Below are 14,285 nucleotides of genomic sequence, written 5' to 3'. Positions count from 1 at the left end.
TAATCAGTCGTTAAGAACGTCCTATAGCAGAAAGAGCTTAGCTGCTCTGCGCAGCGTTTAACGCTCGCATACGGGGCGCAGACGGCGCTTATACCCAGAATGACTCAGTCACTGGACGTTTCTTTTTTTTTTCTTTTGCACGTAACCACTCCTCATGCTCGCTCAGGCAAGGAGCTTCTTGGGGCAAAGACAGATTTACAAAGTTCAGTGCATTGTGTGGGGAAGGAGTAATGGGACGTAAGCTGGACCGGAAAACTCAGTGATTTTATACTTACGCTACTCAATATTTACTTCGCTTTGTGATTGACTGAATCTACACCACGCCTACCTTTGCTTCTGGTGACTGCGTACAGCCAAGCGGCAAAAGAGGTGTGTCGTCTAGCCTATTACAAAAATCAAAACCGAGCTAGACGAAACTCGGCAGGAATGAAATTACGATAACATGCCTGGCCAGCTGTCTTCTATCGTGCGAGAATCAACCAGCTGGAAATTGAATTCACAAAGCCGTCTGCGTTCTTGAGACTGAACACTACATACAAGCGCTGACAATAAGAAAGGAACAGCGAGCACCTCTCGCTGTTTTTCGCTTATACGCCTGCAGGCCTGCTAATCTCTGAAAGTTTGGAAGCCCAATTTTTGAAAGCACTTTGTTTCAAAGTGATACAGTTAATACAATTTGATCCACAGCCCTTCATCTTGCTTCTGACTTGACTGCTGTGCCTGTCTCGAGGATCGTTTCAGCCTGCTACCTTGCCGCATAATCTAGTAACTCTGCACTACTGAATATTAACTCAAATTTACCCCTAACTGCTCCAATGCCAGGTCTGGAGCGCGTGGTGATTGACTGCGGCCTCATGCTGGAAAAGGCGCCCGGCCGGATCCTGCAGGTGCTGTGGTCGTCCGTCACCCCAATGCTGCTCACGGTAAGAGATAGGATTTTCCTCATTAACTATGCATATATAAAATACAAGTTGTTTCACGTACCTTAAACAAAGGATATTTAAAAAGTGGAGTACCGGAGCTAAGTGAAACTAACGACATATTGTGTCCCGTCACGTGGCGTTCCTCGGATTACTTTTTTAATTCAGCTTGAATAGTTGATGAACTTTACAAATACAATATTATACATTAGATACAAATTTTCTAATATTCACATTAGGAGGTTCAGAAAGAATGGATCCAGTTTTTTTTTTTTTTGTAGCAGCGTACTATCTGCCGCAAGTTTGCGGGATCTGCGATGCGTGGCGGAGCTAAGCAAAACTGCACTGCTGCACCATCTGCGCCACAGAGCGTGGTGTCGAGGCTCACGGCACGCCTGCGGCTGCAGTACTCTGAGTGAGCCTCGACACCATGCTCTGCGGTGGCAGATGGCGCAGCAGTGCAATTTTGCTTAGCTCCGCCACGCATCGCGGGTCCCGCAAACTTTTGCGGCCGACAGTACCTCCTACGTGGTTCTTTTTCTCGGCATTTCTAGAAAGCCCGCGATATATGCAAAAAGTCAACAGCTGACTGCGTTTACGTGCTACCATATTCGAGCGCTTTAAACCGTGTTTTGAACGAACAAAACGTGCTCGCTGACGATGCCTCAGTGCTGCAAAGTTATAAAAATGACGGAAGAAAAACGGAGGCTACCTTCACATACGCCAATTTACTGCTTTCACTTCCTTTTTGGTTTTTATATGCAATGGCTGAGTAGAAATTCCGTCTGAATTGGTTGCAAATGGCGTGCATGTCACTTATCGCAGATCACGGTATGCGCTTTCCGCTTTCACAAAGAATGTGCTGACGCACTTTCGAGACTATGCTGAGAGCCGCGTCGGCCAGTCACTCAGAGGCGTTAGCGCGCACGCTTCGTTCACTGAGGACACGCCGCGCTGCAATACGGCACTGGAAGAGCGAAACTCGTCCAGTCGAGAACGGAAGACACTGGAGAAGCGGAATCATGAGTATTCTTTTTCATCTTTCGCGGGCTTTCTTGAAATGCTGGAAAAGGAACCACGTAAAACATACGTTGCCAAAAAATATTCTATGAATTGTTTCGTAACCCCATCTACAATTTAAGGAACCGCATGCGACGCTAAAATTAATACGAAAATTTTTCGTTAATAATCTACGCTAAATACCTATTTAGACGAAATGTAACATTCACTCTGAGGAGCACCACACAGTGGGAAACTACATGTCGCTGTTTTCACCCAGCTCCAGTGCGCCTTTTTTCTTAACCCTTGGTTCAACTTGTGTAAAACACCCCGCATATTGACCCTTACTTTTTCGGCTTCTTTTTCTTTCCTAATTTCACTTCAAATTCAATTGAAAACTGCGCTCTTAAAGAAAAACTTCCACAATTTAGGGTTTCGCGGTTGGTTTTCTGGGCAGTAAGCATAATTGACTTAATTAAGCCCCATAATAGCACTTCTTCCGCGCCGTTGAACACTCTCATTGGATATCTGCGACACTTCTGATTGGAACATGGGAAATAAGGAAGTATCCACGAGGCCGCAATTAGCTATACCCGTTTCCAACCTTTGACATGGCACTGCGCGATAATACGGCTCGCCATAATGAACGCAGCAATTTGTCCTGCAATGCAGGAACGGGAGAAATTTTTCGAGTGCGTTTCTTGCTTTCGCTTTGATGTCACGGGAACAAATCCACCTTCAAAAATGAGTGAAGGTACGAGTATCATTCTACTATTGTTTTCAACGCCTGTACGCCTAATCAATGTGGATATTTTGGCATGAAAGCGGCCCAAATATGCACAACTTTTCTTTGTGTGCCGAAGCACATCAGTCGGTATCCTTCCACATGCCTATACATGTCGATACGTCTGGCTCATCTGCTTTTCAATGGATCGTGATTGAAAAAAAAATGATTAAGAGCCATCGCGGTATCTCAGTGGCTATGCCGCTCGGCTTTTGTGAGGAAAGATGATGGCTCGATCCCGAATGCGGCGGTCGCATTTCGATGAAGGCGAAATGCTAAAGCCGGTGTACTGTGCGATGTCACTGCACGTTAGCCAGATGGTCAAAGTTATCCAGAGCCCTCCACTACGGCGTCCCTCATAGCCTGGGTACGTTCAATGTCATTCGATTAATTTTTGATTAAATACTGCATTGTGTTTATGGATGCTTTACAGCATTTTCTAACGCAAGAAATGCAGTAGCTAATAAGCGCTTCTATTCTAACGACGATCGAAAAGGCTAAACTGCGACATTACACCAAAACCGTATTCACCTCTCAATGTTCAAGTTGACGTTCTCACCGAAAAGACGCGTTTTCACAGGTGCAACCGCATTTGTTTTCATCACGTGCTTTCGCTACCATCGTCGCATTAGTTGTTCAATGTTGCTGTCATCTACATACAGAAAACGAATATATGCAGGAATCCCAAATTTTTCTTCACATTTTTTATATACCATGTACAACCTCTGCAATATCAAGCAATCTGGAACCAACGCTTTTCATTACCATCATCAGCCCAACCAAGCTCAATGCAGTGCAAAGGCCTCTCGTATATCTCTACAATCAACTCTTTCCGTTGCCCACTGAGGGTCACCCTCTTTCCTCAGGCTACTTAATCTGATCTGCCGACCTAACCTTATGCCACCTCCTGCTACGCTTGCCTTCTCTTGGAATCCACTCCGTTACTATTAATGCCCACCGGTTATCGTGTCATCGCATTATATTCGCTGCCCAAGCCCATTTATTCCTCTTGGTTTCAACTAGAATGTCATTAACCCGCGTTTGTTCTCTGAACCACTGTGCCTTCTTCCAGTTTTAAACATTACACCTATTAAGATACTCTATTTTTTTGGCCGATAAAGCATTCGGTGCTGGAAAAATACAATTTGCATGCCTAGCCACTTATATCCCTGGTCTTTGCGACAGGTGCGATGTATCTGAAACGTTATGAATGCCTTCCTCTGGTTTGAGAGTAAGAGCCAGTTTTTTTTATTACAGTTTTGTCGAGGGATGCGATTGTTTGGTGACCAAGCTGCAGATTCAGTCAGGACTATAAGTGGTATTACCTACACAGAAGACGTATATTACAGCGCTGGACGTGGGCATCAGAAGCCCATCAAGGTTGTGGGAGCTTGCATGTAGGGCCAGTGCCTGTATTACGCACTTCCGCGCTGGTAAATAAATCTAAAAGCCGGATTTGCAGCATTTTCAATTTAATTTATTCAATTTGTTCATTTACTGTAACGGCTATTGCTGTCCTCACGGGGGGAGGGGGGGGGGGGGAACTTGCCTAACTGGAAAGAACGTGTACTTGAACGAGCATTTGCACATAGGAAAAAATGATACAGCACAATGGAGCACTCTGTGGTAGAAAACCACATAATTGAATGGATGTTTCATAGCCATATCCTATTAAAGTAACCATTAAAAACATGTGGGACACTTAGCACGCCTTAAGAGTCGAATGGAAGAGCACTATAGATCAGCATCAATGCTGCTTTGGTGCGTTCTGCCTTCTCTTCATTCCTTTTTTTCTTCCCTTTCTTGATTCTTCAGTGGGGAGGCTGTGATGAGGGGACCAGGTCACGCGACCTCTCTCTTCCAATCGATAACCAACCTCCGAGTCAAATGGGCAGATTGTTCACGACGAAATGGGCATGTTTATTTATTTATTTCAATACATTCAAACTTCAATACCTTCAATACCTTCAAACCTTCAACATTGTTGTAGCGGGGCGCAAACGTCGAGTGTTCTTTAAAAGCACTGCTGCACTTACAAACACAGTCAATGTCGCAAAGGAGCACTGAAGCAAGAAACACCTCATATGCATAGAGATATGGAAACATACATGTAAAAGTTTCAACACAAGCATTTTAGGAGTCATATCAAACACCGCATGCAAAATCATTCGACGAACGAAACATGGTGCAAATTTTTTAACTGCCGGTCGTTTACGGTTCGCAGGTGTGTTTTAAAAGCATTTGGAAAGTCACTCCTCAAAATGACTATTCTGTTTGGGCGGCTGTTCTATTCGCTTATTGTGCGTGCAAAAAAAGATGACTTAAACAAAGCAGTTCGACAAGCTATTTCTCTTATTTTGCCACTATGGTCGCTTCTTTTTGAAATGTATGTTGGAGGTTTTGAGGCAACCGTCCCGCTCAATGCCAATATTTTCATTTAAAATATCGTTTAAAATGTTATCCCGAAGACGGCGCGACGGAATTGTAGGGAATCCTAGTCAAGCTGCCTTTTTCACCTGCTTGCACTGTTGCCGTGATCGCGACAGTTCAAAACGAAACATGCTGCGCAATTCTGTATGCCTTCAAGTTTATTATTAAGAAAATTTTTTTTTTTCCTAGATCCCTCACACCTGGAGAATATTACAAGGCCGAACGCACATTTAAGACATGATGTAAGGAGGACAAGGAACCTCTCAACTCGGTGGGCTGGTTGCCACCTGCCCGGGTGGGCCGATTGTGATCATCTAACAAGATCACGTAGCCTCTTTCAACCGTTCAGCGAATTTCGTGTCACAAAGTAATTTTTGCGGAATGTGGACTCGAATGTTACAACATTAAAATGCAGTAGGTCAAGCGCGTTAGCAAAGCGTCTGAGCAGGTTTTTGTGGCATCATGAGGCCACGGTGGGATCTGCGCAGATCTGTCTGCTGGTGGGCCTGCTGTTCCGGCCGAGTCCCACGTTCCGCGACTACGAGTATTCAATTCCGGCCAGGATCATCGCAGAAGCCGTGGCGTTCGTGGGACTGACATTCGTGCCCTCCTATGCGTACACCCTTCTCGCAGCCAACGCTTTCGTGAGTACATGGTTGATGTTGGATTGTTCTTAACGCATTGACTCAAACATCGCTTTCCTGTTTCGTTGAATGTGCACGATGATATTTGGCTTCTCTAAGCGGGCACCAAAGAAACAAGAACTCAACATGCAGTTGCCTTTAATTGCAGTTGACGCTTTCGTTCTACTCTAGTACATTAGCGCATACCGGAGTGTTGATATTTGCACTATTTTTAAACACTTAATGGTTCTTGTATATCATTGGTTCCCCCCCCCCCCCGTTTGAATTTGTTCATTTTAAGGCGAAAGTCTTTAATGCTCATGCTCGCGATCCTGTCCGTCCTTTATGCTCTTCAGCAACTCGATCAGAAAAAAATCTTTGTGCACGACGGGATTGCAACCACCATCCTTCCGTTCAACAGCCGAGCGTGCTAACGACTACGCTCCTTCATGCCAACGCACATTTAGTTCTCCTTGTCTAGGACGCTGAAGAGTGTTTGCAGAAAGACGTCCAATCAATCGGTTGACTCCCAAACGCCCTCCAGTATTTCTAAGTTTTAAGAGTCAGAAACAATTGTGCGCTTAATTAGCATCTTAACCACACATCAGTGACACAAGGAGCAACACCCTATTAAAGGCATTCGCCTCACCGCACTTTAGGTCAGCAAAGTGACCTGAATTTTTTTTGCGGTTTTCTCCTAATTTTGTACTTATTTTCTTTATTACCTGCTTTTTAATCTTTCCATTTTTCCTCCCTCCCTTCTATCTAGCTCAGTGCAGTTGTGGCCAGCGGCAGGTTTATTTGTAATGTGTCTAGGAATGTAAATTTTTGATAGCATAGTTCGAATGCACATGCGTCGAAGTACAGAGTAAAAATTGGAAATTTTTACATATCTGCCCTAGAGAACATTTCAACCTTTCAGCAGGTTTGTATTGTCTGTGCTATTTGCGCAGACGTATTAATGAGTAAGCACTAATCCGATGGATGCCATCCCCGAGAAAAAATTAGAGATCACTGCGGCTACCTGCATTAGAGGAATGCGAAACCGTTGACGCCTCCTCGACACCCGTCACCTTTCAAATTTGGCGCCATGGATGCTTTCCCGTCCATTTTAGTCTTCATATTTTTTCATTTCCTTAATTACTCACCTTAACTTAACCAGGTTTATCCTGATTGTACTTTCTTTTCATATAAATCATTCATTTTGGCCCTTCAAATTTGGCGCCATGGTTGCTTTCCATACACATACTATATATTCGTCCAGCCTATTCAACCGTCCTTGATATTTTATAAGTAATTAACTAATTATAATATGCAAATCAAACTTTTCCTTCGATTAATTATCACACATCGAAAACATTTCATCTCATTTCAAACTTCATGTTCACTTCCTTGCCTATTCTTGCGCTATTTTGTCGTTCACGGCTGTTTTACCATCCACTCACTATATCGACGCTGCGCTATTGCGTGGTTTTCGCATTATTGGCTCTAATTAAATAACTAATCATCCTATTAAAATCAACTTTTTTTGCGCAGCATCCTCACATTGACCTCTATTGAGCCCAACCATTCGTTTTATAATACCTCTTTTTTGAACGTCGCAGTCGCCGCGGACACGTTTTGGTACGACCCTGCCGACATAGCCTAGAAAGGCTTTCGCATTAAAATCATCTTTTTCGCGCTGTCTGTTCACCTAGCACAAGCTCTCCGTCCCGCGGCACTGCCCGTTCATCGTCGGCTTCTTACGTATCAAAAAACCATGCTATCTCACTGATTCGATTGTAGTAAACGTTCTCCCCAGACCTTTTTTGGCTAAGGCTATTCTAGCTACACGACATAGCAGTTATAGAATTTCATAAAATACCTCACAGCTGCAAACCGGCATGCATGACTCGTCTAGGCCTTTAGTGTTACTAGGGGGAACACAGCTGAATCACAAGTTGGAACACAAAGTCGATCAATGCCACGAATGCTTACCAACCGGTGTTCCATTTATTCAGGTGTTGTAATGACACAAACATCTCTTAGAGGTCTGAGATATTGTTTGTCTTCTTTCCCGTCTGCTTTCTTCAGTTAGCACTGCTCAATTCGCGCGACAGAGAGTAAGGAACAATTCCTTACAGCGCAATTTTATTCCGAGCTACTGAAGAAAAACATTCTCGTCATAAAGGCGACAGACGCCAGCGGCTCAGAACAGCCGACCAGCGTCACTACTATACTTCTGTTGTCGCTGAATGCAAAATCGTAGGAAAGCGTTGCCCAAAGCCGCTGGGAGCTTATTACTCTGGCAAGAGAGAGCGTCCTTAGTTCTTGGTAATTCCGGAAGTATATCTGATTAATACAAAGACAATGCAGCAGTGACTCCCTGTTGCCAATTTCGGATGCGCAAAACGTTTTTGTCAATCTCCCTATTATCGGCAGCCGGTTTCTAAATTGCCAATGCTTCCAGGGTTTCACAGCTCACTTCTTGGTTACACAATATTGAAATTTATTCAGGGAATAGTATAACATACAAAAGAATTCTTTTTTAGTTTAAAGCGGCAAATGGCGCTTGACACACATTCCAATCAATGCACCGGTGCTTATGATTGCGGCAGCAAGGTCGTGTTGCGCACAGCCGGTTTAGGTCTCCTCTGCTCGGAGACCCTTGATTGCTTGCTCGGCCATGAAAACGAGATTCGTATTTCAGGAAATCGGGACAGTGATATCACTGTACTACTGACTTGTTAAGATTCACCTCATTATTATGTGGAGTGGAATTGCAAAATGCAATGGAAGTTTTTGATAGCCAGCTGGCTAGTTAATGCGTCCATGCAGCTTTATGCATCCTACCAAGACAATAGTATCCCGGAGAAAACTTTCTTTCAATTTAGAACCATATCTCTCAATATCCTGGTCAGAATTCGATTAAAAGAGGCTGCATTATTGTTACTGTGTTGTGGTAAATAAGGCAGCCTGCAGAAATATTCCCGCGATATTTTCTGTGTTAAGAGCACCTATGGTCCCATGGAGCAGAATTTCTTTCCGTAGCTGTGTTCAACTACTCGGTGCATGTCGCAGCCAGTGCCGGCGGAACAAAGGGACGCTGTGATAGGACGCGTTAACCGGTGAAACTTACAGCTTTTTGCACAAAATGATAATGATAATATTGCACAAAATTATAATGATAATAATGTTAATAGTAACGTTCTTGCGCCAAATATAAAAAAAATGCACAAACTGCTGGCACGCCTAAACCTCATAGGGCTTGATCGGCAGAGCCCGACAGGCAACGGAACTGTGCATATATATAAAGAGGGCATGTTAATACATACTAAACATGACAAAACATTAATGTAGTCCAATGACAAAAATAAATAAATAAAAAGGCACAGAAAAATTGAGTATTTAACACCACTCCTATGCGGTTCAGCGTTAAAGAAAAGAATGCAGCACGGCAAGACTAACATCCATGTAATTGGGAATGCAAAAGAAAATTTCTTCCAACAGTTGCGTTGAAGTGACAGATCACCATTACTACCTCGGTGTAGTTCGCTATGCCGGTCGATTTTTATGTCCAGAAACAGTTGTAGCATGTTTGCATGCAAAACAATCTTAACGACAGATAACCGTTGTACGACTGCGCTTTCCTAAGTTATTCAAAGTTTTGTAGCTTGGCGCTGCCTCTGTTGTCACTACAAAGCTGGCACAGTTCTAGAAGCTGCAAACTGGGTGAGCAGGACGACCAACGTAGGGGAACAGTTTTTCAAGAGACCCTGTCTTATTTTTAACGCACCCTGTTTCAACTCAGTAATGGCCAGGAAATGAAAATTTTGAGTACAAGTTGGAAACTTCCAGAATCTCGTTAGAAGACGCTGCCCTAATCGAATTTGATAGTTCATTTTTCATTTAAAAAATACGTTGCGCAAATTGAAAATGAGCTGATCTGGCGGTTCTCTGAGCACATAAAAACTTTAAAACTGTACACGTGTATTTGAGACATGTGATGCATGAGCAGCAATTTCTTTATGTAAAAATAATCTGGTTGAAAATTTCACTTTTATGCTGTAGAGGTAAGTAAAGGTTTGCCGGTGGTGTTGTTCCGGTGATTTTCAGAAACTGGATGCACCGCTTGAAGGCTTCTCGATGATATGACTTGCAGGCGAAGCGATTTAGTGAGAAACGAACTTTTATACAGGCTTTTTACAGATGGTTACAAACAAAAGTCAGTATACGGCCACAGCTATCCGCGGCCGGCATAGCCGAACGCCTGCACAGAGGCGAGGGACACCGCGTCCCAACAATCAAATTGGCGCGCCTCGCACCAGCTCTCCACGGTCACTCCCTCCGCACTCGGCCAGACCGAGCGCCTGCCAGCTCGGAGTCGCTAGAGACAAAAGCACACGGGCGCGGCTCCCTTCGCGGGTGCACCCCGAAGATGCCCGCGCCCCTTTCCACACGTAAAAATAAACTGCTAACTGCGGCTCATCAGTTTTGACGAATAGGAAAGCTTAGAACTGATGTCAGCGTTTTCCCTTACCCCCGAGTTCCTCCCCTCCCTAGGCGGTCTCGCAATCCTTCGCCAAGGGGACAGGGGTCCAAGGTCGAGGCCGGCAGATAGTCCCGCCGTCCGGAGCTGCGAAGGAAACTGGAAGGACGAATGGGGAGACTAACCAAAAAGGCATGAGTCCCCTTCTAACGGCGTGCACCAAAGCAAAACAAAATAAAACAAAACCGGACGCGCAGCCTAGGTCACTGCCCTCTCGCGGAATATTCGCAACACATGTACAAAAAGATGCGACAGCGCGCCGAACCCTACAAGGTACCTCTTAATTAAAGTGGGATCTTTTAATTAAGCGTTCTGCATTTTTAGCAGCCCGCGTCTTCACTTGATTGTCAGAACTGCAACCAGAAATGCGGTTTACAGCAATTTTTTGGAAATCTCTCGTCATCACGAGCCTAAAAAAAAAACTGCTGGTGTTCAACGTGGCTTGAACCTAGTTATACTAGCGAAAGCGCTGTTATGCATGGTCTCCACTATCTCAGATCAAATTTCAAGGTCAAGATCAAAGGTCTTGGTTAGAAACCCAATTGTCATAGACATATTGGTCACGTAGCCTTACTACCATAGCTTGGGCCGTACCACCACACAGTAAAGTTCAGTTTGACCTTGTGAGGCATTAAAGGTCATTGTCTCATGGACATCAAAATCGGAAGCTAGCTGTACCACGGGGTGTAGAGCTCTCGTTTTAAAATATTGACATTTGTGCAGATTTTATTGCACGCGATGCGCTTGGCACCACAATGTGAAGTGAAGAACTTTCCGTTGGCATTTTATAGACCGATGTTTTGTACTGCGCGCCACTGTGACTCTCTTCAATAAAAAACATCCAGTCGAAATAAAAGCAGAATTGAACGCAGTTGTAATCAATGTTTTCAGTTCCTTCATTATTGTGGATGTTCTAATTCGTCGTTTCTGATTGGGTATTTCCGGGTTGCGAGATAAACGGATGATGTTTAAACCTATACCTGTAATTTTTTTCGTTTCCCCATGACCAGTTATTTGTTCTAATACCTATGTCTGTGCTGCAATGCATAGCGGTGCTTTTTTTACAAAGTGTTTTGTTTTGTTTCAGCGTTTATTTGGAAAACTGAAAATCTCTGCCTGCGTACGGTACTGCCAAGTTGATAAAGGGGGCAGGACCTCTGTCAAGCTTACGAGCTTTTAGTCCTGGCTCCTTCTCTGTCCAAGAGAAAAATAAAGACTGAATGCTATGAAATGTCGGTCCCGCAGAAACTGGAGGTGGTGAAGGCGCATGCGTCAAGGTGGCGTCCGGCTGACCCGCAGTTCGCGCGCGAGTACAAGAACCGGCTCGTGGCGCGGGGTTTGATCGTACGCCAACATCGCCACGAAGCGGTCAAGAACACCGACGGGGTCACAGTCGGGCCCACGGGCACCTTCGTCGTGCACACCGACAGACCCACCGGCTCGGAACAGCGCACTGGGGAGCAACCCGCTGCTCCGGCCCCCCAATGAGGAAGAGAGGGCCGTGGGCGTTGCTTTGAACGCAGCCGCGCCATGCGCCACCAAGCTGGGTGTGTTGGTGCACACCTGTGGTGCTGTATGACTGCTTGAGGGCGTGCAAGCTGAGGTTAAGCATTGCTAGTACATGCCACACTTCAAGTGTTCACTCTTAACGTCTACATTTTTCTTTTATACCTGTTCCTCTGTTTTCCTTCTCAGACCTAATAATTATGTTGTACTACTTAAATATATTCTTTCTATAATGAATCATAAACCGACTGCACATCTATTATTATATTTCAGAGCGCACGGTTTAGTTCCTCACCGACACATTTGTTAAAAACTTCGTACGTTAAACTATCATATGTTAGCCCGGATGTTGAACGGCTTGCAATTTATACAGGCAACGAGTGCTACACTTCTTAAGGTTCAGTTTTCTAGAAGTATTGCCAGACACACTCGTCGCTACAAATTTGCATATAATTTTTATAAACTACCTGCCTAATGTTCAAATCATCACTTAGCGTCTTCACAGGCTACTCTGTACTTTATCGAGCAATGACTTCCAGCACCCATGTACCCTTTGTCATATGACTTTAAGGGAATTACCAACTCGACAAGCTCCTGGAAGGGAAGGGAGAGATAAAGGAAGGAGTGAAAGAAGAAAGGGAGGTAGAGGTGCCGCAGTAGCAGAAGTCTATATCGTGGTATATGACTTTCGCTACAATGCGTATGCTAGCACTCCGTTTCGGGGAAGAAAAGGCTGTTTTCCCCATTTGCCTCTCGCACGTTTCTCCATTTACCTGCTGCAGGAGCTCGATGTCTTTGGCCGCCAAAGCACAAGGTAGCGAGATCAAATCCTGGCTGATACAGCCCCATTTTTTTTTTTTGGCTGCGGTGGTGGTGGTAAAATTGTACTGCATGCACTGGGGCGGATTTTAGAGGAGAGTGGACGGTTTCAGCGCTCCCTTGCCTGGGTGGTAGTCCTCATTCCGGGACACCATTGGCGGTTGCCGCTGCCTGCGTTCTTTGTACCTGAACCCTCTGGGACTCCAGGTCCAAGCAGCTGGACAAGGTCGCCTCCCAGTCCTCTCTCTTTGGCTGATTTGCGGAATTTTCTGCCAGGCCCAAACATATGATATGCGTCTGCCCGCATCTCAGAAAATTTACAGTACCCAGAAAAAGTTGGGTATATGTGTTTTAGAATCGCAGGGCTTAGAAACGACCCCGTTTGAAGACTCCTGAGGTGTCGTTTCTCACTTCTATCTCGGCCTTTGGTGGGATCTGGAAACTTCTGCCTATTGAGGTGCAGATATTCTGTAATGTACGCATATATGTGGTAAGCGGACTCGGTACAGGAGTCCCATAAGAGTCTGGGAATTCTGTGGAACTCTGGGGGAGAGACGCTCGGGCGGCTGTGTAAGCAGCCTCGTTCTTTTCTGTTTCTGATGTCCGGACACCCATAACAATTGTTTTGTTTGCTGCACTAAGCTGTGTTGCGCGTTTGCTAAAATTTTGCTGGCAAGCGGCGCTATTCTTCCCATTATGTAATTCCGGCAGGCGTGTTGAGAATAACAAATTATCGGAGTGAGTGGCTGCCCGCGCTGTCGCCGCTTCCTCGGCTAACACCGCTTTAATAGTTTTCACCGAGAGTCAATCCACCTGCACACTCGTGTATGACCGCCACGGTGCAGAGGCCCACTTGCGTAGGTCGCGTAGCGTCTATACAATACGTGCCATTTTTGCTGCCGAAATTCTTCTCTATAGCTCTAGCTCCGGCATCTCTCCTGCCTTGATTGTTCTAGGGATGCATGTTTTTGGTATTTATTTAGATAGCAGTTTATCTCTCCAGTCCTTGGGGATGTTTCCTTTGTCTTCTGTTATTGGTGACAGTGCTATGTGCAGATCCTGGAGGCCTCGTCCACCAACTGTGGTCGTTCATAACCGCATTATTTGGCTTGTTTTTTGAGCTTGGAGTAGTTTTCCAGCGTGTCCTTCCAGTAGTCCTTCCAGGTGGAGAAGGCGATACGTGGACGTCTTGGAGGTGAGTGCAAGCGCCATCTTGGCGGTAAAATACATAAGCACTCGTGCACTGTGCAAGTCATTTTGCCCGTTAAATAACCAGAGGTAGTCTAAGCTAACCTGCAGCTGTCCATTGCTGCATCGCACACAGCCGACATGCAAAATCACAGTTTATCCCGACTAATCCGAAGCCATCCGCTGCACCATGACACAAAGCTCTCATGCAACTTCGGGACAATAAACTTCATTTGACGCCCGTCTTAATTTCATTTTTAACTCACAGGAGGCGGGTTCAATGACCAGATTCCTCCAGAGGCTGCGCATGTCCATACTACTATTTTTTCTCACAGCGGAAAATGTGCTCAGGAATCTCAGTGAAGCAAATAGGACAGAACTTCAGGAACAAACACATGAAGGAAACAAAGGATCAATTCCGTGCGTTTGCGCCACTTCGCAGTTTTTGAAAAAAGGAAGGGGCTAAAGAGCCATAGATCACAATTTTA

The 14,285-nt window shown here is 44.9% G+C and overlaps 1 protein-coding gene across 1 annotated transcript; it reads left to right on the top strand.

Moving 5' to 3' along the window:
- The first annotated feature begins 836 nt into the window (after positions 1 to 836).
- LOC144108508 (uncharacterized) lies at positions 837 to 11,772 on the top strand. Its single transcript, XM_077641726.1, has 3 exons — positions 837 to 923; positions 5,622 to 5,777; positions 11,530 to 11,772. The coding sequence occupies exons 1-3, from the start codon at positions 855 to 857 to the stop codon at positions 11,770 to 11,772; spliced, it is 468 nt and encodes a 155-aa protein (XP_077497852.1). The 5' UTR covers positions 837 to 854.
- Positions 11,773 to 14,285: the final 2,513 nt, after the last annotated feature.

This window comes from Amblyomma americanum, chromosome 10, assembly GCF_052857255.1.
Source record: "Amblyomma americanum isolate KBUSLIRL-KWMA chromosome 10, ASM5285725v1, whole genome shotgun sequence".
Taxonomy (NCBI): domain Eukaryota; kingdom Metazoa; phylum Arthropoda; class Arachnida; order Ixodida; family Ixodidae; genus Amblyomma; species Amblyomma americanum.
Note: the sequence above shows the minus strand (reverse complement) of the source record. Positions and strands in the feature narration are given on the sequence as shown.